This window comes from Electrona antarctica (assembly GCF_951216825.1).
Source record: "Electrona antarctica genome assembly, chromosome: 4".
Classification (NCBI taxonomy): domain Eukaryota; kingdom Metazoa; phylum Chordata; class Actinopteri; order Myctophiformes; family Myctophidae; genus Electrona; species Electrona antarctica.
In genome coordinates, this window is record NC_136809.1 from 50,625,878 (window position 1) to 50,652,610 (window position 26,733).

At 43.7% G+C, this 26,733-nt stretch overlaps 1 protein-coding gene across 1 annotated transcript in view; it reads right to left on the reverse strand.

Moving 5' to 3' along the window:
* The window catches only part of LOC306921358 (G protein-coupled receptor kinase 5-like), a 113,508-nt gene that overhangs the window by 6,187 nt on the left and 80,588 nt on the right, over positions 1-26,733 (reverse strand). The window contains exons 7-13 of the mRNA XM_079498469.1: positions 22,666-22,856; positions 18,060-18,097; positions 15,946-16,035; positions 14,771-14,979; positions 9,847-9,984; positions 5,526-5,663; positions 2,303-2,434 (exon numbers count right to left, since the gene is read on the reverse strand). Of these exons, the coding sequence (XP_079354595.1) occupies positions 2,303-2,434; positions 5,526-5,663; positions 9,847-9,984; positions 14,771-14,979; positions 15,946-16,035; positions 18,060-18,097; positions 22,666-22,856 (936 nt within the window). The remainder of the gene's footprint in view (positions 1-2,302; positions 2,435-5,525; positions 5,664-9,846; positions 9,985-14,770; positions 14,980-15,945; positions 16,036-18,059; positions 18,098-22,665; positions 22,857-26,733) is intronic.

The following is a 26,733-nucleotide window of genomic DNA, read 5'->3' on the forward strand; positions in this document are numbered from 1 at the left end:
AATTTCAAAGAGTTCAATCAAAACACTCGCTCTGAAAGAATATATATTCAAAGATTTGCAACACGTTTTCACGATTTTTCGATGCGACCGTAGTGGGTTCGAGTCCCGTTCCCCACAAACTGTTACGTCACTCCTCGTCTCTCTACTCTCGTTTCCCCGTCTGTCTCCACTTTCCACTATCAATGAAGGCACAGAGCCCCGGAAATATATATGAGAAGGAAGTGGCGCTGACTTGTGAGAAATATCTTGAGATCAGATTCTAAAAATGTCTTCTACATCCTGACAGTTTTCTGAAAAAGCTATGTTTCCATGTCAGTCGTTCTTCGATTTTTCAAAAATAACAGACCTACAAGCTCGTGGCGCGCCATGAGCTTGTAGATCTGCTATTTTTCAATAGCTAAAGCATAACGTAATGCTAACACCAAAAGGGGTTCCCGCCCAGAATGGGTTAAACCGATGCATTCATTTATTTCGCTGGGCTAAAAATGCATTTTCGGTCTATTCGGTTTCGGCCCCGAATAGGCAGAAAATATATCACCGAATAGTGTATGCAATTAATGGATTCAAAAGAGCTGAATAAATGTTTTATGGACTCATAATAGTGATTATTATTTAAGTTACGTTTTGCCATAACCATTTATTTTGCCATAAATCAGGTATAGCTTTAAGGTACGGCCATGACAGCAATGGTAGGAAAAAAGATATATAATATTAACCCGTTTTGAGCGGGAACCCCTTTTGGTGGTTACATACATTATGTTAAGATTTAGCTATTGAAAAATAGCAGATCTACAAGCTCATAGCGCGCCACCGAGTGGCACGCTATGAACTTGTAGGTCTGCTATTTTCAAATCTTTCAGAAAATTGTCATGATTTAGATTTCTTTTTTTTTTTAATTTTGACGTCAGGCCTGAATGGGTTAATCATATTCGGATATTCGGTTTTCGGCCAACTGTTTCCTATAATTCGGTTTCGGCCAAGAATTTCCCTTTTGGTGCATCCCTAAATTCCCTCACCCACTTTCCACCCACTATCGCCAAGGTAACGTGGGAATAAATATTAATAAAGAAAAGGGGAGAGAAAAAAAAAAAGATAAAGGAATAAACAAGAGGGCTGAGATTCTACAATCCCCCCCGGGGGGAGGGGGGGGGGGGGGAGGGGGAGGGGGGGTTAAAAAGAAAGAAAGCCATTGTATCCCACATGGTCCTAAGCACCGTGTACACTTGGAGGGAGAGATAATTGGACATGAAAGCATGACCGGTCATGGCCCTGCTGCTGCTGCTGCTGCTTCGGCTCCTCACATGATCCCCTGCCTGCAAGTTCAACCGAGGAGGACTGGAGGGGCAGCGTTGTTGTTGTTTTTGGCAGCAAATTTAGATTTTAGTTTTTTTTAGTCATTATAGTCTCTTGAATGGTTTTCATTTAGTTTTAAGTCACATTTTAGTTAGTCACCTGGGAATGTTTTAGTGTTAGTCTAGTTTTAGTCGACTAAATATCATACGAATTTAGTCGACTAAATCTACATTTGATTTAGTCGACTGAAATGTGTTTTGGCCTTGATGCCGTCATAATGGCTGATTTTACACTTGCTGAAAATAGCCGATCTACAAGCTCACAACGCGTCACGCTGCGACACGTTGTGAGCTTGTAGATCTGCTATTGTCAGCATGCAACCAAGTCTAAAATGTCTTATACTGGATCTCTTGTCCACTGTCGAGGTGTGTGTAAATAGGTATGCACTAGTCCCTTCCTAACATTTTAGTCTAGTTTGTATTTGTTGACAAAACTGTCAGTATATTTAGTCTCAGTTTTAGTCATCGTAGCATAGTTTTTTAGTTTCCATTTAGTTTTCGTCCTAGCTGTGGGGTGGGTTTTGTGGGGTGGGTTTTGTACGACAGCAGTGTTGATAAGTCATTTTACACTTTGTTGCATGCTGAAAATAGCCGATCTACAAGCTGCGACGCGTTGTGAGCTTGTAGATCGGCAATTTGTTAGTGTAAAATTAGCCATTATGACAACGCCATCAAGGCCCGCCAAAATACATTTTCTTATGATATATAGTCGACTAAAACTAGACAAACACTAAGACATTCCAGGTGACTAGCATGTGACTAAAAACTAAATGAAAGCTATTCAAAAGACCACTATGACTGAAACTAAAATAAAAAATGTGCTCTCAAAATCAACACTGATGCGTATAAAGTAAAAGCAGGGGGGGGGGGGAGAAAGAAGGAAAGAAGGAAGAAAGGAAAGTACCTTAGCCCCCACCCCCTCGGACAGTAGCCGGAGTGCTTTGACTTGCCTCTCGTCTGAAGAGGCGATAGAAGAAGCCTCGTTTGGGAGGAGGGTTGGGTCGGTTCACGTCCAGGTCAGAGCACAGTGTCCCGTCTGTCTCGTACACGTTGATCTCCTTGAAGCACTCCATCTCGATCATCTACGGAGGAGGAGGAGGAGGAGGAGGAGGGGGAGACAGATGATGCCAGGTTAACCCATTTTGACCTGAGATCAGATTCTAAAAACGTCTTCTACATCCTGACAGTTTTCTGAAAAGGCTATGTTTCTATGTCAGTCGTTCTTCGATTTTTCAAAAATAGCAGACCTACAAGCTCGTAGCGCGCCACTCGGTGGCGCGCTATGAGCTTGTAGATCTGCTATTTTTCAATAGCTAAAGCATAACATAATGCTAACACCAAAAGCTCATTAAAGGGACATGTCACCGCTGGAAGAAACTTCAGTCACTCAATGTTAATAGTATTTGTGGTAGATACTGTAACAGTAGCATAATTTGAAATTTGAGTCTCTGTGTTTGACTAGGGTTTGAATGGATTGCTGAATTCCTACAATGCCCATCATGCTTTAGTGTACTTCCGCTCCTTGTGGAGAGGAGGGAGGCTGCACGGAGGAGAGACTTTGTAGTCCAGGAAGGAAGCGAGACCACATTTTGGTCATGAACATGGCGTCATGACTAAATGTTCTTTTAAATTGAGATATTCCTCCAATTTAGACTCTAAATTGATGTTAAAAAAAACTCCAAGGCCTGGGCCGTGGCTCAGCGGTCCAGGCACCTTGGCTGGTAATCCAGTCTGGCAGTGTGCCGCGGGTTCGACTCCCGATCCCGACGGTCTTTGCTGCATGTCACCCCCCCCATCTCTCTCCCCATTTCCTGTCAGCCTACTGTCTGTCCCTCCATAAAAAATATAAAATAAAGGCGAAAGCCACAAAAAAAACACATTTATCGCCCCGCAGCCTTTATATTTTTCATTTGTAAGCCCACAAATGATTAAAAGCACAGTTCCCAGGCATTGTGGATACTAGTTCAATTGTTATATTATTATAACTAAGAGTTCAATATTGCTCACACTTCATCACCGATGATTCAGTGTTGCTGTCCAGAGTTAGGTTGCACTGCACGCACGGGTGACAAAGGAACAGATCTACAAGGTAACTACGCATCACGCTGCAGCACGTTGTTAGCTTGTAGATCTGTTATTTCTTGTCAGGTCCGGTATACATTAGGCTGCAGTAGTGCTGGCCATTCGCCGAAAAACGACTTATGTTACAGTGTTACACACAGGCGTAAACACTAAGGGCTGCCCACCTGTCCCACACCTGGCAGGTAAATACAACTTTCGGGAAGCTGGAGTTCATTTTTTTTATAGCACGGCCCCAGAAAGTTAACCCACTCTGGACGGGAACCCCTTTTGGTGTTTTAACTATAAGCATTAGGTTATACTTTAGCTATTGAAAAATAGCAGATCTACAAGCTCATAGTGCGCCACCGAGTGGCGCGCTACGAGCTTGTAGGTCTGCTATTTTTTTTTAAATCGCAAAAATGCGGCACAAATCTTTGAATATATATATTCTTTCAGAAGACTTTTTTTTATTTCGACGTCAGGCCTAAATGGGTTAAAAAAAAGTGTTGAACGTTAATTCATATTTTACCTATCAATTTATAATGGACGATTTAACTTTCGGGGCAAGTGTGCATGACCTTTGGTTTTGGGCAAGTACCGGTACTTGCAGTGACGTCATCTCTGTGGGGGCTGCGGGGCTCGAGCCCCCATGAAGAATTTGTAACACCTCTTTTGTCCTCACTGTCCGGACTGTCTACGTTTGCGCAGTTCAAAAGGCATTCAAATGCAAAGGAGTGCAGGGGGTGGGGCGGGGCGGGGCGGGCCCCCGTGACAATTATAAGAACTTTTTGTCTCTGGCGTACTAGCCCGACGGGCCTGGCGGGGCAATAAGTACCTCTGAGACCTTGGTGTTCAACCCCTGTTTACGTACATATTTTTAATCTCAGAACATTTTCCCATGACCGTGGGAACACTACAACTACGTTTTCTCAAACCAATGAAGCCTCCTTTGAATTGAATTGTTTCATTTATCTACAGAAAACTGCCTGTAGGCAGATTGTCTGAAGCTTTGAACATCCATTATGGCCCAGTCTGGGTTTCGAAGAAGTGCTGTTATGACAACTGTTGTCACATGTTGCAACCAGAAAGGTGTAATTATGGTAAAGTGCAAGTGCGGTTGGGCTGCACTGACGCGAGTCGCGAGGGAATCCACTGGGAACTGAATTCTGAGTTCTCACCATTTATATTACACGGCTTGGTCGAATGCTTGATTCCGATTGGTCAATCGCCAAATTCAGCGGTCCGTTATTTCTGGATAATGGACCGCTCGGCTCTATAACAGACCAGTGCCTAATCAAAACCCTCGGAGCAGCTGCTGGGCTCCGCTGATTTACTGCCGTTTTCCAACATGACCGCCATGTAAAACACACAGACAATGTCATGTACAGCTAAACATTGCTCTCAAAAAATGTTTTTGAAAACATTTGAGCGAGGAATAGACCAAACTCACTTCCTTGGTTTCCGACTGTGCTGCAGCTGGGCAGTTGCCGGCCACTTATGGAATACTTTCATTACCTTGTTCTGTTGTGTTTTGGGTCAATTTATTAATTTACGTAGCCGTGTAATAAGTGTGATAATGTATGGCTGAGTGGTCCTTCACCTGCAGGCTGCCAGTCTGTGATTTATCTATAAACAATGACCACTCAGCCATACAGCACATTATCCCTTACATATTGTGATGTCATGCAGTGTTGATTTCGTCGACGTTCGTCAACCACCTTTTTTCACTGACGAAAACTAAATGGAAACTAAATGAAAACTAAGCTATGACGACTAAAACTGAGACTAAATATAGTGACAATTTTGTCAACAAATAAAAACTAGACTAAAATGTTAGGAAGGGCATCAAGGCCCGCCAAAATACATTTTAGTCGACTAAATCAACTGTAGATTTAGTCGACTAAAATCTTATGATATTTAGTCGACTAAAACTAGACTAACACTAAACATTCCAGGTGACTAAAATGTGACTAAATTAAAACTATTCAAGAGACTATGACTAAAACTAAAATCTGCTGCCAAAAACAACACTGGACTAAATCAACACAGTGTGCTGCTGCAGCAACACACTGTATTTGAGGCAATGACATCATCATCATCTGCATGCAGTACCTCGTTCTGCCAGGGGATAGAGACACTGCCTGTGACAAACTTGTGGTAGAAGTCGTCGTCGGTGGTGTCCAGGTTCACCCCTTTGACCGTGGAGAACTGCTCAATGTCCAGGACGTCCTTACAGTACACCGCCCGGGGCTGGGAGAGAGACACAGGGACACAGAGAGAGAGAGAGAGGTCTTTACAGTACACCGCCCGCGGCTGGGAGAGAGACATAGAGACACACAGAGAGAGAGAGAGAGGTCTTTACAGTACACCGCCCGCGGCTGGGAGAGAGACATAGAGACACACAGAGAGAGAGAGGTCTTTACAGTACACCGCCCGCGGCTGGGAGAGAGACATAGAGACACACAGAGAGAGAGAGAGGTCTTTACAGTACACCGCCCGCGGCTGGGAGAGAGACATAGAGACACAGAGAGAGAGAGAGGTCTTTACAGTACACCGCCCGCGGCTGGGAGAGAGACATAGAGACACACAGAGAGAGAGAGAGGTCTTTACAGTACACCGCCCAGGGCTGGGAGAGAGACATAGAGACACAGAGAGAGAGAGGTCTTTACAGTACACCGCCCGGGGCTGGGAGAGAGACATAGAGACACACAGAGAGAGAGAGAGGTCTTTACAGTACACCGCCCGCGGCTGGGAGAGAGACATAGAGACACACAGAGAGAGAGAGGTCTTTACAGTACACCGCCCGCGGCTGGGAGAGAGACACAGGGACACACAGAGAGAGAGAGAGAGGTCTTTACAGTACACCGCCCGCGGCTGGGAGAGAGACATAGAGACACACAGAGAGAGAGAGAGAGAGGTCTTTACAGTACACCGCCCGGGGCTGGGAGAGAGACATAGACACACAGAGAGAGAGAGAGAGGTCTTTACAGTACACCGCCCGCGGCTGGGAGAGAGACATAGAGACACACAGAGAGAGAGAGAGGTCTTTACAGTACACCGCCCAGGGCTGGGAGAGAGACATAGAGACACAGAGAGAGAGAGGTCTTTACAGTACACCGCCCGGGGCTGGGAGAGAGACATAGAGACACACAGAGAGAGAGAGAGGTCTTTACAGTACACCGCCCGGGGCTGGGAGAGAGACATAGACACACAGAGAGAGAGAGAGGTCTTTACAGTACACCGCCCGGGGCTGGGAGAGAGACATAGGGACACAGAGAGAGAGAGAGGTCTTTACAGTACACCACCCGGGGCTGGGAGAGAGACATAGACACACAGAGAGAGAGAGGTCTTTACAGTACACCGCCCACGGCTGGGAGAGAGACAGAGACACACAGAGAGAGAGAGAGGTCTTTACAGTACACCGCCCGGGGCTGGGAGAGAGACACAGAGACAGAGAGAGAGAGAGAGAGGTCTTTACAGTACACCGCCCGCGGCTGGGAGAGAGACATAGAGACACACAGAGAGAGAGAGGTCTTTACAGTACACCGCCCGCGGCTGGGAGAGAGACATAGAGACACACAGAGAGAGAGAGAGAGGACTTTACAGTACACCGCCCACGGCTGGGAGAGAGACATAGAGACACACAGAGAGAGAGAGAGAGAGAGGTCTTTACAGTACACCGCCCGCGGCTGGGAGAGAGACATAGAGACACACAGAGAGAGAGAGAGGTCTTTACAGTACACCGCCCGCGGCTGGGAGAGAGACATAGAGACACACAGAGAGAGAGGTCTTTACAGTACACCGCCCGCGGCTGGGAGAGAGACATAGAGACACACAGAGAGAGAGAGAGGTCTTTACAGTACACCGCCCGCGGCTGGGAGAGAGACAGAGACACACAGAGAGAGAGAGATATGCAGTGAGAGAGCAGGGCCAAATTAGCCATTGGGCCGGTGGGACCTTGGCTCTCAGGGACCCTTCATGGAAACTGGACCTCGCAGTACTGGGTTTGAGGCATTTCCATTTCCATTCTGGTCTAACAGAGTCAGGGTGCTGATATTAAAGCAATAAGCCACAAGAGGTCTCAGGTTACCGGGTATTTAATAATGGCTGAGAGGTGTAGTGAGACCCTGTCAGTCATTATAAAATACACGGTCTCTGTGACGGGGGAATAGGAGGAATATGTCTTTGGTGCTTAGATGCCCGCACGGCCGGGGTGTGTAAGGCAATCAGGTGCTTCCCTTCCCCAGTTCAGCTACAGAGCTGCGGGAATGAATGATATAAAGTGTGTGTTGAAGGTGTAGATTATCGTGAGATTTACAACGGAAACCAGCCAATCAGAATCAAGTATTGGGACTAACCGTTTTAGAATGTACATGTTGGCTCACTGGAAACACTAGTGGTCAACTATGAGTGGGTTCGTCCAAATGGGTTCCAATGAAATGGGCGTGTAAACTCTGAGAGTGTACAAATGGAACCAAATGGACCCGCAAGAGAGAGCCTATACCACGGGTACTTTTGTTTCAATAACAAAAGATTCACACTCCTATGCCGTCTTCACTGCACTACATATAGTCCAGCATTTAAGCCCACTGACCTAAATAACCCAAAATAAAAATAAAATCTAGATAATCTCTTGCTTTCTTTTTTTATGTTTTTTTTTGTGGCGGAGGAGGGACAGACAGTAGGCTGACAGGAAATGGGGAGAGAGATGGGGGGTGACATGCAGTAAAGGCCGTCGGGATCGGGAGTCGAACCCGCGGCACACTGCCAGAACTGGATTACCAGCAAGGTGCCTGGACCGCTGAGCCACGGCCCAGGCCTAATCTCTTGCTTTCTTGTATTGATTTTAACCTCTTGGTCCGTCCGGTCTCATCTCCTTACTTGCTCTATTTATAGCGTGACAAATGTCCAGTTTTTCTTTGAAAAGTCCAATTTACAGTGGTTCCCAAAGTGGGGTCTGGGACACCCAGGGTCCTTGAGGGAGTTCCAGGGGGTCCCCAGCTAAATGATAGTTAGGAACCAAATGGACCCATTAGGGTCCCTTTGGTTCCACTTGTACACTCTCAGAGTTAAATTAACATTGATTTTACAATATACATTGGGGTCCCAGAGATAGAAATGCCATTCAATGGACGTCTGTAGACTAATATCCATATCAAACTGGGGGTCCTTGAAATTAAAACGGGTTGAGAATCACTGCTAGAGCCGTAAAAATCTTCTCTTATGGGGTCCCTGGCATATCTTTATCACATGGGGGTCCGCGGGCTAATTAGTGTCAATTTGGGGGTCCTTGACATGAATACGTTTGGGAACCAGTGTTTATAGCGTGGAGAGAGCGTGTAAGAGGAGGAGGACCACGAGGGAGAGACAAGTGGTCTCTAGCTTCCACTGTGACTGTTTATTTGTGACAATGGTATTTCCTGTATGCTTATTCTGAGCTTCCAGGGGAATAAAGTACAGTGATTTTAGGCTTGAAAAGAACAAAATCAAATAGCAAGATGTATTTCTTTAACCCATTTAGGCCTAAGGTCGATTCTAAAAAACGCCTTCTAAATCCTGACCTAAGTTTACTGAAAAACTTCAAATATTTATATAGCAGCATCACATTTTTTTTAAATTTTTGAATACTGTACATATACTGTACACTACAGAACCCCAAAATGGGTTCCCGGCCTGAAGGGGTTAAGCAAAAACATTGATGTCTATTTTTTGACAGTAATATCGTATTGTGATGATAATATATTTATCGATGCATTCAGTCATTGATAATGAATAACCTTATCGATCGATTAAACGGTTAGTTGATGAACTAAAAAATGTTAAGCTTAATTTCCCTTAGTGTCTAACATAAAAATCTACATTTTGCTGATTATACAGAAATATATATTATATATATATAAAAATATTATAATCAAATATGTATTTGACCATTTGAGATACAGGGGCCAGGCGATGGCATCTTTGTATGAGGAATAAAATGGAATGAAAAGTGCACTGTCTTGTCTGTCACATCACATAAAAGCCCACATGGTGCGCTCCTTGGCCACAGCTCCATATATGGAGCTGACCTGTTCTGACATGTTGATCCTTCCCCATCCATCCTTCCTCTTCGATGTCTCCCTTTTGACTGATACCTGTCCATTTAAACTCTAGACGGGCCAGCCCCAAAGTTATTAGTGCAGCCACGCCCGGCAACCAGCGAAAACAGTTCTCAACAGGCCCGAAAATTAAGATCTTACCCCCCCATGCCAAAGCACCAGCGCTCGCCCAGCAGTCTGCTGTCACCCAGGCGGATGCGAGGTCGCTTCTCGCCCTCAGGCGTCTTACTGGCATAGTGTGTGTGTGTGTGTGTGTGTGTGTGTGTGTGTGTGTGTGTGTGTGTGTGTGTGTGTGTGTGTGTGTGTGTGTGTGTGTGTGTGTGTGTGATGCTTACGTCGGGACTGAAGGGAGGGTCCAGCATGTTGGCCTCCAGCCTCTTGAAGTTGATGTTTCTGAAGATGGGATGCTGCTTCACCTCCACGCCCCCGCTGCCCTGGCACCCCAGCCGCTCCTTGGGGTCCTTGGACAGCAGCTGAGCCAACACAGGAAGAGGAAGTGAAGAGTTTTAAGGCCTATTCATATACTCCAGTTTTCGGCGAAGAGGTGACCACCGAAAACTGCAACATGACGTCACTGAGCCGCAAACACATCTCTGTTTTTACACCGAAAACTGGACTATGAATAGGCCTTTACTGACCCGCAAAAACATCTAACGTGCATAACAAGAGTTGTCCTTGATCCACTTCTGGCAGTTTTCAGAAAAATCGATGTTTCTATGTCAGTCGTTCTCAAACCATTTTATATCAAGGACCCCAAATATTATGTATTTGGCCACCAACCCCCCCCCCCCCCCCATCTGAAAATATGTTGTTTCAGGGACCCCCCAGAAGCAAAGATTTGAGTTAAAGCGTTTGCTGTGATATATATATATATATATATATATATATATAAAGGCTAAAGTTTAAAATAATGGCTAAAGTGGTTAAAAGCTACAGTATAAGGTGAACGCATCTGTGTCACCTTATAGCTGGTCTGAAATTGGTTAACATGATCAACACTTATTTTGAAGAGCCAAATATCCGTAACCGGATGTTGCGATGACGTAATAGTGTGTGTGGTGTCTTGACCTGTTGTTGTTCTCTCGCTCGTTGCAGAAAAAACCCGACCGCGAGTATCACAGCGCTGGCTGTCGGCCGTTGAAAAACCTTGTTTTGACCAGAAACAACATTCATTGCGCCGATTTGGAGATACACGCCATTAAAAGCTGCACATAGAACGCACGTGGACGTCGCGCGCAACTTAAGATGGCGCCGTCCAGTGTCACACTTTACACTGGGATGCTAACGGCACTCGGCTATCGACTCGATCCGATCAAAAGACGGATTAAATAACATAAGACTCTTATCACGTAATTTACGGGATAGGCAGGCGGCCAGACTAAAGCTCATTTACGCGTGATCTGCGTGAACGGACGGAGGGCTTCGTGTTAAAAAACACAGAGCTAGTTCTGCATCAGCCTCTAACCTCAGTAAATCCCCAAAACACAGCAGCATACACACAGGCTTACGTGATGTTGGTTAACTCACTGACACATTTATCGCCGCTCTAATCCTCCCATCTCAGAGTGGATACAAAGTGCATGTGCACACACACACAAACAAACAAACACATGCACGTGCACACCATCCACACATTATAATCCTTGTGTTGTGTTTAAGTCTGACCCTCCATCATGATCGCATGAGGACTGCACACAAATCTCATCACACGTGCACGTGGGCACACACACACCCACACCCACACACCCACAGTCCCACACACACACCCACACACAGCTAGAGCTTAAATCACAGCACTGCCACAGTAGGAATAACAGAGCAGCGTGGCTGTCTCCATCAGAGCCTCTGGATAATGTGAGCAGCACCCCCGTCTAGTCGATACAGCACAGAGGCCTCGTCAAGGCCCTCCTCGGGAGGACGGCCATTCTTACTGGGTCACTGCTTCTCAGCAGACAGTGGTGGGAAAAAAATCACACCCGTGTGAACTGAGTGGTGTAAGGTCTTATATAGACTGATCAACTGTGGTCTGACGTAATGTCTGACGTAATGAAATCACACCCGTGTGAACTGAGTGGTGTAAGGTCTTATATAGACTGATCAACTGTGGTCTGACGTAATGTCTGACGTAATGAAATCACACCCGTGTGAACTGAGTGGTGTAAGGTCTTATATAGACTGATCAGCTGTGGTCTGACGTAATGTCTGACGTAATGAAATCACACCCGTGTTAACTGGGTGACCATAGCAACCATGCTCATTTTTTGGTACGAACAGACAGACAGACACGTAAACTAACAAAGCCAGTTGTAGGAGTGGTTTACACCACTCTAAAAGTACTCACATTGTCTTTCTTTACTTGGGTAAAAAGTGTCGATGTTGCCATGAAGGAATACTCTGTTACAAGTAAAAAATCACACCCGTGTGAACTGAGTGGTGCAACCCCCCCCTCTCTCTCTCTCATTAGCAGGCAACAGTGCAGCACTATCTCTCTCTCTCTCTGTTTCTGGCACAACAGCATCACTTTTGCCCCTACTGGTACTCATAGTCACATAGGTTAGGACGGACATTGCTGTTCCTTGGAGTGGTTGCACCACTCAAAAAAATACTTTGCGAGCTCCTTGCAAGTGGACGGAGCTCGCGAAGTCTCGCGATAGACGAGAGTTCGCGCTTTGCGGCTGGAACACGGCAACAGCGTTACTATGGAGTAAAGTGTGCCTCTTGGGATACTAATTGCATTATGAAGAGAGGATATATATACAAAAATAATTGATTTCCGAGCGATGGAATTACGTGAATTAGCACTAAAACCCAACACCCCATTGAGGGCTTATAATAATGGTCGGGTAGGGGAAATAGCCAATAATGCGTTTTTGCACAAAATAACACCTGGACCACTTTGGTGGCGACGGAGCAAATACAACTAAAGGTAAGAAAGCCTTCTAGCACGAACTTGCCGTGATTTTTGTACTTTTTCAGTTTTGCATGTGTCTATAGAGTTAACATTACTCTAATAGACCCCCAGGTGTGGTTATAATATTCAAATATGTCTTCCCTGTGTATTTTTGGTTTCTTCCTGAAAGCCTTTGAGTCAAAAGGCCCAATCGAAATAACACAATTTTAGTGACATCATAATCCTATTCTATCATACAACAACAGCTGTGGGCGAGGCTTAAGTTCAGGTGGGTGGTGCTAAGGTGAAAACCAGGTATACTTAAGGAACTGGTGGGTGTGGCCACATATAAAAACATAATTTTAACACTTTTTGAAAAACATCTTCCTCCTAGTATAATCATAGTTCATGATGATCATGTTATAGGGGAGGAAATATCACGGCACTCCATCTTTAAGTAAATGTACTAAGTTACTTTTTTTCCACCGCTGGTTTTCAGCGGGCATGCCGACTGCGTCCGCTGTCACCCTGCGGGCGCTGGCGGCGGCCTGGCTTATCCCAGCGCTCTGATAGCACTTCCCTGCCTCCTGCTCTCTCTCTCGGGTTCCTTCCTTCTCACCGTGTAATCCCCCTCTCTCTTTCTCTAGTTCCTGCAGTCCCCGAACTGTTTATATAAATTCACCGCAGGCTTCAAAAAGCCAAATCTCATTCTCACTCTCTCCTCTTGACAGCTCCGATCACATGTCTATTTTGGTCTGTGGTGGTGATATCCATCTAGCTGATAAAAGAAAGAATCACACCCGTGTAAAGTGAGGGTCGCTCTTATCATCATACCGGCTAGAGATGTCCCGATACTGTATCGGTATCGGGAAAAGTATCGGATCGGCCCTTATTTGTCATATCGGGTCATATCGGTATCGGTGAATATGCCAGTCTAACCACCGATCCGACACAGGGGTAAGGGGTTGACACTATGGCAGGTAAATAAAATGTTGGGGCATGTGGAGTTTGCTTTGGAGTTGCCCAAACTGCAAGTGCACATTTGAGTGAGGAGTCTGCTATAAACACAACACGAGATATATAGCTAGATAGCTATAAACACAACATGAGATCACGACACTGGTATCGGTATCGGCTAACACAGAAATTGAGGGATCGGATCAGGAGCGGAAGCGACATCGGGACATCCCAAATACCGGCCAATCACAATTTGCGTGCTCACCTTCGTCATCAATGTCCGTGTTACGCAATGTTTGTGTTTACACTACGACGTACGATTGTTCATTCATTGTCAACGGGAATTGAATGTTTGTGTAGGACAACGTTTGTGGACACACAAAACCAAAAGCTGGACATAGGAGTGGGCTAGCACGGTAGCACCCCTCCAAGACACCTCTCACTCATTATGTTTCTTCTTCAGATGCTCTCCCCCCCCCCGGCCCCACTCCCCTGTTCTTCCTCTCTCTCTCTGCCTCCTCGGGGAGTCTTTTGACTCTGCTGAACTCGAGGTCAGAATGTTCCACACGCGTCACACAAATAAATGTCCCCTCCCCCCCACTCTCTGCTCGGGAACGAAGCGAAACAGTGGTTCCCTCTTTTAGAGAGAATATATACTTCAGGGGCTGCTGGGAGTTTTAGAGTGTGGGACTGACTGTGTGGAGCAAGAGAGAAAAGGAAACAGAGAGAAAGAGAGACCTAAAGTCTTCTCAGGCCCGAGAGTAGATAAACAACACCTAACCTAATCCAGATAAATTATGTACGGTGCACTAGACCTTATAGTACACTAAAGGGCTCTGTTTTCCGATGTGTGGCCAATCCAGATTGGAGTCGCATTGTTTGGATTATTTATTTTTATAATAAGATAAATATCAACAGATTCCATACGACTTGACCTAAATAAAAGAGACTTCCAGATCCTCTCTTTGAAGTTGTCCGTAGCCTCCCAATGATTTGTTCAAAGACATATTTTCAGATTGGGGTACGGGGGCCAAATACAGATAATTCTGGGGGTCCTTGACATGAAAAAGGTTGAGCACCCACAGACATGTTTCTGAAAGAAACATGAGTTTTTTTCAGAAAACTTTTTAGGATTTAGAAGACTTTTTTTTTTTTACCCATTTTGGGCGGGAACCCCTTTTGATGTTTTAAACATTGTTATAATTTAGCTATTGAAAAATAGCAGATCTACAAGCTCATAGCGCGCCACTGAGTGGCGCGCTACGAGCTTGTAGGTCTGCTATTTTTTTTTAAATCGTGAAATTTATGTATTTCAGAAAACTGGAGGATTTCGATTTTTTTTTTTAAATTTTATTTGATGTTTTTAAATGGGCCTCAATCGGCCTTTCCTCTGCTCGTCCCTCATGTCTCACCTGTCTGCAGATGTCCTTGGCCTCCTCGGAGAACTTGTCGGAGTACTCCTCCGGGTCCTCGCGCACCCGCCTGTCCACCTCCTCCCGCTTGACGCGCTCCTTGCGCTTGCGGAAGGGCGACTGGCCCTGGATCATCTCGAACACCAGGCAGCCCAGCCCCCACCAGTCCGGGCTGAAGCTGTAGCTCTCGTTCTGGATGACCTCGGGAGCTTCATGGAAGAGGAGAGGAGGAGGAGGAGGAGAGAGTCACCACCGTACCGAGACGAAGAGGAGGAGATGGGAAAGAGTGGCCAGACGACGTCGTCACGTCGCAGCGAGGAGATTAAAAAGAAAGGAGGTAGAAAGAGGAAGAAAAACAATGATTAATTTAATTTAAAAAAAGAAAAGGCAAAACGGAAAGCTGGGCTTTCACTCTGGATCGACTCAGAGAGAGAGAGAGAGAGAGAGAGAGAGAGAGAGAGACAGAGACAGAGAGAGAGAGAGGCAGAAAGGGGAGAATAACCAGCACCCAGTAAATCACACTCAATAAAATAACAGTCATTCTTTGGACAGCCAACTACTTACGGCAAGCAACGTGATCACATACAGATGTGTTAATCACGCAGCCCTTATAGTTGAAAGATACAAGACTTAAAATGTCTCACATGATGAGAAAGGAGGTGAATGACAAATATTAGCAGAAAGGGAAGTGGTGCTGGTGCTGCGTATACGTTTTAATCTCATCCATTGATCCGTGACCACCAAAATGTGGAACGCCCTACCAACAGTCATTAAGACATGCGAATCCCTTGACTCCTTCAAAACCGCTCTCAAAGGGCACCTACGGATGGCTGCAATTCGAAACTGGCCCCCGTAAATTCTGAATCCCCCCCCACCGCCCCGCCCCCCCCCTTTTTCCCTCACTGTATATGTTTCTTTTCCTTTTTACCTCCATTATGATGAATTCCTGTTCTGTCCTTTGTCTATATAGAAGTGTCTATTTGTACGTCTCTAAATGTTTTGATGAATTGAACATGGTGGACCCTATTGTAAACAAGTGTAATGCTTAATTGGGTCGTCCACTCACAGTTAACAGCCTTTGTATTGAGTTTGTGCTTGAAATGTACTGTAATTCTGCAAACTGTTAATAAATATTTCAATCAAAATCAATCAATCAATCAGTCAGTCAGTCTTACCCATGTAACCGACAGTCCCAACGCGCCCTCGTATCGTCTCGGCGTCAGGGATCTGGACGGCCAGGCCCAGGTCTGAGATGCGGATGTGTCCTATACAGTTACACAGCACAAGAAGAGACACCATTCATGGGTTCATTATAGGATTTGCACTCCGTCCTGGGGGGCACATGGCATCATACAGCGTGGAGGGGGTTCCCAAATTATCCCATTTTGGGCGGGAACCCCTTTTTGGTGTTTTAACTAAGCATTATGTTATACTTTAGCTATTGAAAAATAGCAGATCTACAAGCTCGTAGCGCGCCACCGGGTGGCGCGCTACGAGCTTGTAGGTCTGCTATTTTTTGAAAAATCGTGAAAATGCGGCACAAATCTTTGAATATATATTATTTCAGAGGACTTTTTTTTTATTTCGACGTCAGGCCTAAATGGGTTATCCCATGACAAGCACCCCCAAATAGACCTCTGTCCTCTGGCTGCAGCCCACCCTACTGCAAAATGGCAACAAATATCCCATACCAGTAATGTATATTTCACTAGAGACCTTGATCTGTATAATTTATCATTTCAACGGAGCAACTACACAAGATGTCTCGTCAATATACAAGGATCCCTGGCTAATATGCCAAATATGGCTTAACCCATTTTGACCTGAGATCAGATTCTAAAAATGTCTACTACATCCTGACAGTTTTCTGAAAAAGCTATGTTTCTATGTCAGTCGTTCTTCGACTTTCGATTTTTCAAAAATATCAGACCTACAAGCTCGTAGCTCTGCTATTTTTCAATAGCTAAAGCATAACATAATGCTAACACCAAAAGGGGTTCCCGCCCAAAATGGGTTAATACATTATAATTATAAAAATCTAAATACTTTAAATATTTCATTTCTTTTAGAAATATCATCTTTCACTCAATAGAGCCAACTCCCGTCGCAAGTTGATGTTATTTGCCCATGTGTGGTAAAGCCCTATGGAATAATAATATGGAATACCTGTGCTAATAAAAAAGGATTTAAAATATTGCTTTGATGCTCATAGTAACCTTAGGAAGTATTACGTTGTTTTTTTTTATTAGCATATGCATTCCATAGGGCTGGATCACACATGGGCATATGATGTCATCAACCTGCGACGGGAGCAGTCATGTACAAAACATTTAAGGTGTTTTCATTGTTTTCATTATTTTAGCTATAGAGGGCAGTTATAATGTATCAAGGCACTTATTAGCCAGGGATCCTTTGAAGTCACCTTGTACCCGAGTGGAACAATTTACAATTACAATTTAGGCATTTGGAGATGCTCTTAATCCAGAATACAGTAAGCAAGAACAACAACACATGGTAATCATCAAATACATAAATAAGCTAAGAACCTAACATCCGTCTAACAGTGGAATAATAATGAAACTATATGCGTATACACTATAGAGCAGTGGTTCCCAAACCTTTTTGGCCGTGCACCCCCCGTTACCTCCCAACCTAGCTGACGCACCCCCCACATGGAAATATAAATTGCATAAGCTATATAGAGATATATATTTCCTATTTATCCACATATATGCACATATATGAACCTGAACATGGTGTATATATATGCAGCATATGCTATATTCTGCATATACTTGCCATATATTGGCATAATATGTTAATATGTTTAAAATAAAACCATAGCACCACCATTAGCCTTTTCATGTCGCGCACCCCCTGGAAGGTGCTTGCGCACCACAAGGGGTGCACGCACCACAGTTTGGGAACCACTGCTATAGAGTGATATGTCTACATAAAATACTATCTAAATGACATAAATTTTTGATGAATTGAACATGGTGGACCCTGTTGTAAACAAGTGTAATGCTTAATTGGGTCGTCCACTCACAGTTAACAGCCTTTGTATTGAGTTTGTGCTTGAAATGTACTGTAATTCTGCAAACTGTTAATACATTTTTCAATCAATCAATCAATCAATCAATCAAGCCTTTGCATACGCCTGTAAGGTCGTCAGGGCTACGGCTAAAATGGAGTCTGAAGAGGTGGGTTTTCAGACTACGGCGGATGGTGGGAGTGAGTCTGCAGTTCTGATTGTAATGGGGAAGTGCACTCCTGATCTGGGACTTACCACGATCATCCAGGAGGATGTTTTCAGGCTTCAAATCCCTGGAAAACAAACAAACAAACAAACAACAAATAATAAGTCTCCATGATGATTTGTCTTTTTTTTCTATTCAAACAGAACCTTTATGATTACGAACCGGAACAGGAAACGGATATGGCACCTTCTGCAAACCCCAAACGACAGTTATACACCGATAGAGATGATGGTGATGCCATGCTAGAATGTAGAATGTGATGCTATGTATTTATGCTGTAGGTAGTGTAGCTCTCCATTGGTGTATTGGTTTCATTTTCTTTGCCATGTAAAGACTTTTTCCAGTTCAACAGTGATGTGCACCATTTCAATACGAGACAGGCAAATCATTTACATCTCCCAAAGTTCCGTACTGGTCTGTGTCAGTTCTCCATCAGATACAGGGGGGCCCAGCTATGGAACACCTATACAGCAATCTCATCGAATTCTACTTCATTGAATAATTTCAAACATAAGTTTAGGACCCACTTAATTGACCAGATTACTTAATTATATTTCTTTGTATCATCTCTTCTTTTCTCTAATCATGTAGATAACCTATAATTCTAATCATGTTCTTGTTGGTTTTTTTGTTTTGTTTTGTTCTTGTTTTATATACTGCAATTATGTCTTCTGGATATTCTATATCTCTTGTACAATGTTTCATTTTTGATTTACATAGGTAGAGGCCTCGTATAAGCCCCTTGGGCTTTTTTGCCTCAGCCTAGCACTTTACCCCTCTTATATGTATATGTTCACTGTGTTGTTTTTTATATTGTGCTGAATAAATAAATACAAATACAAATATTGATGTACTGTATTGCCTCCATGTGTGTTGTTGCAATGTTGTTTGTCTCAGACCAAAAAGGACTGCAGTGGAAATAGGTCGAAACGACTGAACATGAACATGATGTTACTTGTTTCTCCTGTATGACGTCAAAATAAAACAAAACGAAATTGTCAATATATTTAGTCTTAGTCATCATAGCTTATCTTTCATTTAGCAATTATCCCACGATTTTGTAAGCCATTTTTCATCCGGTGCCAGTAGCCTAAGCTGTAGCCTGAGCTAATGTGTCAGATATTTGGAAAATTGCTCATTTTTCCAGTTAGACCCAGAGCTAGGTGTGTGTGTGACTAGACACCTGCTTGGCAGAGCCAATGGATGCACACAGTATATTCAGCCTTGGTTTTCCTTTTTCTGTTTTTTTCAGTAATCGAGGCCCTCTAACCAAGATAACAGATGGGTCCTCCAAAGCGCAAGGATGGCGAGATCATGGATTGGAATTCGATAGACTGCAGAGGTGTTCAAGACACCGTATGAATAGCGGCATAGCGCGAGCAGAAACATGTATCACAGGCTACGTGCCACATGGGGGAACCTGAACAGAGGGCACTGATGCAGCAGGAAAGTACACTGGCAGTTAAAGATTTATTGGGTAAAGGGTCAAGACTGCTTGACATGGAAGTGGTTTATGACGACAGGGGTGTGTGCTGTCTGTGCACGGGACCATGCAGAATAATGATGCACAAAGCAAAGCAAAGTTCTTTGTTTACCCAGGGTGAATGGACTAAGCTCGAGATGCTTGTTTACAGCCAGACCCTGCTCATAGAACATTTCATGGTAGGGGTTCAATGCCTTGCTCAAGGGCACTTCAGCGGTGGTAATTTTAACGTGCCGGTCCGGGGATTCGAACTGGCGACCTTCCGATAACAAGACCGCTCCGCAAACCGTTCGGCCACCGCTGCCCCACACACAGGCAGCAGTGTTTTTGGCAGCAAATTTCTTATTTTAGTTTAGTCATTTAGTCTTTGCAGTTGATTTAGTCGACTAAAAATGTATTTCGGCGGGCATCGATGCCGTCGTAATGGCTGATTTTACACTTGGTGAAAATAGCAGATCTACAAGCCGATCTGAGCTTGTAGAGCTGCTATTTTCAGCATGCAACCATGTGTAAAATTACTTATACTGGATCTCTTGTCCACTAGTCCCTTCCTAACATTTTAATCTAGTTTCTATTTGTTGACGAAATTGTCAATATATTTAGTCTTAGTCTTATTATTAGTCATCATGGCTTAGCTTTCATTTAGTTTCCATTTTGTTTTCATCAGTGAACAAAGGTAGTAGACGAACATTTTTCGTCATAGTTTTAGTCAACGAAATCAACACTGACTGCAAAAGATCCCAACCGGCGACCGCTAGTCCTCATGAGCACTAACTAACGTGTGAAAATGCATTCCATCAAACTTGTAGCCGTATTTTTCCTCTCAAGTTTAGGATGTTTACGCCGATCTCTCTCTCCCTCTTGACATAATATATGTACTCGGTTGGGTTTCTGTTGTGTGTAAACATAAATCGGGTTGATTCTCAAAAACCAGTTGTCCTCAAAACCTCCCCCGCCTCCAGGGTTTGGGAATTGATTACATGCAACTGGTACATCCAGTCTCGATGTTCTGTAAACAAATACGTGGGTCTATAATAGGCAGGGACGTGGAGAGAGGGTTAACCCATTTTGACCTGAGATCAGATTCTAAAAATGTCTTCTACATCCTGACAGTTTTCTGAAAAAGCTATGTTTCTATGTCAGTCGTTCTTCGATTTTTCAAAAATAGCAGATCTACAAGCTCGTAGCGCGCCACTCGGTGGCGCGCTATGAGCTTGTAGATCTGCTCTCTAACACCAAAAGGGGTTCCCGCTCAAAATGGGTTAAGGGGCTGAAATCCTGTAAGAGCTAATAGATCAACTATTTTTGCTATTTGTTTGGGGGGCGAAAAGGTTAAGTGTTTGAAAATGTTGGAGTTGGGGACAATATGCATAGAATTTTAGGTTAAAGGACAGCTTTGGTTTTTTTTCAACCAAAGTTCATGTTTTAGGTTGTTATTAGAGAAAGTAAAAGATGAGTATTATTATTATTTTATTTGCTGCTTTCTTTCGTTTTAGCGATTTTAGCTATCTTTGACAGGGGCCGGGGGCATTCGAACATGGGAATAAATGGGGCTCTTTTTGATACAGAGACAGTCATGGCGGCAAGACTAACTGTGGAGAAAAACAGTTTTTTTTCTTTTCTTTTGTTTTTATCCAAAATGAGTTAATAGCACAGGCCGACTCTAGACATACTAGAGCATGTCTGAAATAAGTGTCAGAGCTGAAATCGACATGTAAATAATATGAAATAAATGCTTAAACATTAACCTTTTTCAAGCCTGTTTTGTCAACTCGTTGTTTCTCTGCAAGACATTACTCTATAAGCCATATCTCCAAAACTGGTGGGTCAAACTGAACAACCGATGTCAATTTGAAGCTTTCATATGACATTAAAAAACGAAAAATAAAAATAAATTCAATGACCTCGATCCCAAATAAATCTGCCCACAAAAGATCACAGGATCTACTGAATGTGAAGGAGGTGACAGGAGCCTATGGCACACAGTGTGGCATCCCCCTAGTACCTCATACCTTCACATTCAGTAGATCCTGTGATCTTTTGTGGCCAGATGTAATTTCTTGGGGTCTAGTAGGACTATAGTAAATATTAATAAAGAAATCACCGTAACATTATATTTAAAAAATAGTATTTAGGGTTTAGGCCCATGTTCGAATGCCCCCCCCCCCCCCCCCCCTTCTGTCAAAAATTGCTAAAATTGCTAAAACGAAAGAATGCAGCAAATGGAGATAAAATAAATAAAATAAATAAAATAAATAAAATAAATAAAATAAATAAAATAAATAAAATAAATAAAATAAATAAAATAAATAAAATAAATAAAATAAATAAAATAAATAAAATAAATAAAATAAATAAAATAAATAAAATAAATAAAATAAATAAAATAAATAAAATAAATAAAATAAATAAAATAAATAAAATAACACTCATCTTTTACTTTCTCTCAGAACAACCTAAAACATGAACCATGGTTGAAAAAACAAAACAAAAGTTTGCCCTTTAAATGTGAACACTAGGGGGTGGCAATTACCATAAGCCCCCCCTGCAGTGTTGTTTTTGGCAGCAATTTTAGTTTTAGTCATAGTCTTTTGAATAGTTTCCCTTTAGTTTTAGTCACATTTTAGTCACCAGGAATGTCTTAGTGTTAGTCTAGTTTTAGTCGACTAAATATCATAAGATTTTAGTCGACCAAATCTACGGCTGTTTTAGTCGACTAAAATGTTTTTTGGCGGGGCTTGATGCCGTCTTAATGACTGATTTTACACTTTCTGAAAATAGCAGATCTACAAGCTCACAACGCGTCGCAGCGCGACGCGTTGTGAGCTTGTAGATCTGCTATTTTCAGCATGAAACCAAGTGTAAAATTACTTATACTGGATCTCTTGTCCACTATAGTCCCTTCCTAACATTTTAGTCTAGTTTTTATCTGTTGACGAAATTGTCAGTCTTTTAGTTTTAGTCATCGTAGCATAGTTTTCATTTAGTTTCCTTTTAGTTTTCGTCAGTGAAAAAAGGTAGTCGACGAACATTTTTCGTCTTAGTTTTAGGTCGACGAAAACAACACTGCCCCCCTACGCCGCCCACTGGATGTGACCCCCCCCCCCCCTGTGCCGCACACTGCGTAGTCCAGTGAGTTAAGAGGTCAGTACCTGTAGACGATCCTCTCGCGGTGCAGGTCCTCCAGGCCGCAGCAGATCTCCGCCGCGTAGAAGATGGCCCTCTGCTCGTCGAAGCCCGAGTTGCCCATGTTGTAGATGTGGAACTTGAGGTCGCCGCCGTTCATGATGGTCAGCACCAGGCACAGCGCGTCCTTGGTCTCATAGGCGTAGGCTAGATTCACCTGGGGAGAGGCAGGGTGGACAGGGGGGAGAGGAGGAGGAGAGGAGGAGGGTGGTCAGGGGAGGAGGAGAGGAGAGGAGGGGTGGTCAGGGGGAGGAGAGGAGGGTGGTCAGGGGGAGGAGAGGAGGGTGGTCAGGGGGAGAGGAGAGGAGGGTGGTCAGGGGGAGGAGAGGAGGGTGGTCAGGGGGAGGAGTGGAGGGTGGTAAGGGGGAGAGGAGAGGAGAGGAGAGTGGCAGGAACAAGGAAGCAGTGCAGAGGAGGAGATGTGCAACGGTCAGGAGACACGGTGGCCCCACACACAACACACACGACACACACACACAACACACACGACACACACACACACACACACACACACACACACACACACACACAGTGTGCAACTGTTTCACATGCAGTTAAATTCCCAAATAGGGCTGTCACAATTACACATTTGAGTTGACGATTAATTGTCACTAATAATTGCGATGAACTTTTTAAATGTGTTTTTGGCATTGAACTCTGGATCATATGAATAAAATACATTTAGAAAATAGTCTGTTTGCCTTGTAATAAAAAAAATGCACAGGGAAGATATGACATAGTCATTAATCTTATACTATTAAACACAATTGCGGAAATAGCTGATCTACAAGCTTACAGTGAGTCACGAAGGTCACGCGTTGTAAGCTTGTAGATCAGCTATTTCAGCTTTTTTTGTATATGTACGAACTAGAGATGTCCCGGTATCTGAAAAGTATCGGTATGGTATCGCTATCGGTATATGCCAGTCTAACCACCGATCCGACACAGGGGTAAGGGGTTGAGACTAGGGGTGTGCTAAAATATCGATATGGCGATATATATCGATACGTCCTCCCGCGATAAATAATCGATATTGATTATTAAAATATCGATATCGGAATTTTTTTAGAAATGTTGTTCATAAGAAATGACAGCTAAAATAAAGCAAATCCCACTCAGATTCCACAGCAACCAGAAGTACTGAATTACTGGATGGTGATTTGTCTAAAGTCTCCAAACAGCTTTGTGGGAATACAAAATGCTGCATTTTTTCAGTTCCAAGTATTTTGTAGTTGCAGATATCGTGATATATCGTTGATGAAATTTCATACAATATATCGATATATCGCAAATATATCGAATATCGTGATATTATCGTTATCGAGGGCCTAATATCGCGATATATATCGTATCGTGAGGAACCCATATCGTCCTACCCCTAGTAAGGGGTTGAGACTATGGCAGGTAAATCAAATGTTGGGGCATGTGGTTGTGGAGTTTGCTTTCGAGTTGCCCAAACTGCAAGTGCACATACTGTACGAGTGAGGAGACTGCTATAAACACAACACATGGGGCTCCATTTTCGTCACCGCTAAACCCCTTATCCCTAAACTTCTTTGCCTTTTTTTACTATTTTGAAAAACATTTTTGAATAGTTCAACTAGCCAATCTACATTGACACGTTGTGAGCTTGTAGACTGGCCATTTGAACTATTCAAAAATGTTTTGCAAAATAGTAAAAAAAAAAGACAAAGAAGTTTGGGATAAGGGGTTTAGCGGTGACGGAAATGGAGCCCATGGTATCCGTATTCGGTATCGGCTAACACTGACATTGTGGTATTGGGATCGGATCGGGGACGGAAAAAAGTGTATCGGGACATCCCTAGCCCATTTTGGGGCGGGAACCCCTTTTGGTGTTAGCATTATGTTATGCTTTAGCTATTGAAAAATAGCAGATCTACAAGCTCATAGCGCGCCACCGAGTGGCGCGCTACGAGCTTGTAGGTCTGCTATTTTTGAAAAACCGAAGAACGACTGACATAGAAACATAGCTTTTTCAGAAAACTGTCAGGATGTGGAAGACATTTTTAGAATCTGATCTCAGGTCAAAATGGGCTAGGATACGAACATTTTTCAACACGGAAAACGATTATCTCAAACGATTGCGATTCAGACGATGTTGTAATATTTGTGACAGCCCCTGTTCCAGGAAACAATCCCATTGTTACCCCAAAGCAAAAGCAAAAAGCAACAGGAATGTACACAAAGTGTCAGGGAGAGAGAAGGAGAAACAGACGGATCACAAACACAGAAACTTCATTCCCCACTTTAGCCCTCCCTCCATTACCTCCTCCTGACTGTCTGTAATCCTGCCATCTATCTCTCTCTCTCTCTCTCTCCTAGAGACCTCTTTCCCATCCACCCCCCAAACCCCCGGTCTTTCCCCTACTGCAGGTCAATGACACACAGGCTGTGGTGTAGTGGTGTGTGTGTGTGTGTGTGTGTGTGCGTGTGCGTGTGTGTGTGTGTGTGTGTGTGTGTGTGTTTCCGTGTGTGTGCGCACGTGCACTGTCAGTTTGTTGCTACCATCAGGAAATACCCCGTGGTGGAAAAAGTACTCACATTTCTTTTTTTTACTTAAGTAGAAGTATCAATACTGCAGTATCAATAAGTAAAGAAATACGGAATTATAAAAATGCACTTAAAAAATTAAAATTCTAAAAGTACTGGTGTCAAAAAAGTGGTATTTATTATGCAGAATGTCCCATTTCAAGTTTTCAAAACTATGAAAACAATCTCTTGATAATAGCAGATCTATTTGCGACACATTGTGAGCTTGTAATCCGGTACTTGAGTTAACCCATTTTGGGTGGGAACCCCTTTTGGTGTTTTAAGCATTATGTTATGCTATTGAAAAATAGCAGATCTACAAGCTCATAGTGCGGCACTCGGTAGGTCTGCTATTTTTTTTAAATCGTGAAAATGTTTTTAAACATTTTTAACTCAAATCTTTGCTTCTGGAGGGTCCCTGGAACTGCATATTTTCAGATGGGGGTCGGCGGCCAAATACAGATACATCTGGTGCTCCTTGACATGAAATAGTTTGAGAATGACTGACAGAGTTTTTCAGAAAACTGTCATGATTTAGAGCAGGGGTTCTCAACGTTTTTGGCCGGGGACCCCCAGAAATTCTTTGGCAATGTCTCGGGACCCCCGCCCCGCCCCCTCCCGACCCCCAATATAAATTGACTGCTACAATAACCTTAAACCATTTTGGGCGGGAACCCCTTTTGGTGTTTTAAGCATTGTTATAATTTAGCCATTTAAAAATAGCAGATCTACAAGTTCGTAGCGCGCCACCGAGTGGCGCGCTACGAGCTTGTAGGTCTGCTATTTTTGAAAAATCGTGAAAATAAAATTTAAAAAAAAATCATTTTTTTTCTTCTTTTTTTTTTGAAAATAATTTGGGGACCCCCTAAAATAATTTGGCGACCCCCCCGAGGGGTCGCGACCCACGGGTTGAGAACCCCTGATTTAGAGGACATTTTGTAGAATGGAGCTCAGGTCTAAATGGGTTAATGCCCATAGTTCCTTTCCACACCGCCAGACAGACCGTCAGGAGGATGTTGCTACCATCGGGAAACATCCCAGCTGGTTTTGGGCTGTATGTGCACCAACGGGATGGGAAAGTTCTTATAGGATGACATTGAGTAACCCCCCCACCCAAACGCACACGCGCGCACGCACGCACGCACGCACACACACACACACACACACACACACACACACACACACACACACACACACACACACACACACACACACACACACACACACACACACACACACACACACACACACACACACACACACACACACACACACACACACACACACACACACACACACACACACACACACACACACACACACACACACACACAAAGAGAGAGTTTGCATATAAGCAAACATACAATCATATAGTGTGTGTGTAGTGTACACACACACACAAGTAAACAAATGCACCCAGCCACCCGCACAAAATATATCCACAGAGGCAGCATACGTGCGCGCGCACACTAGGGCATTAAGCA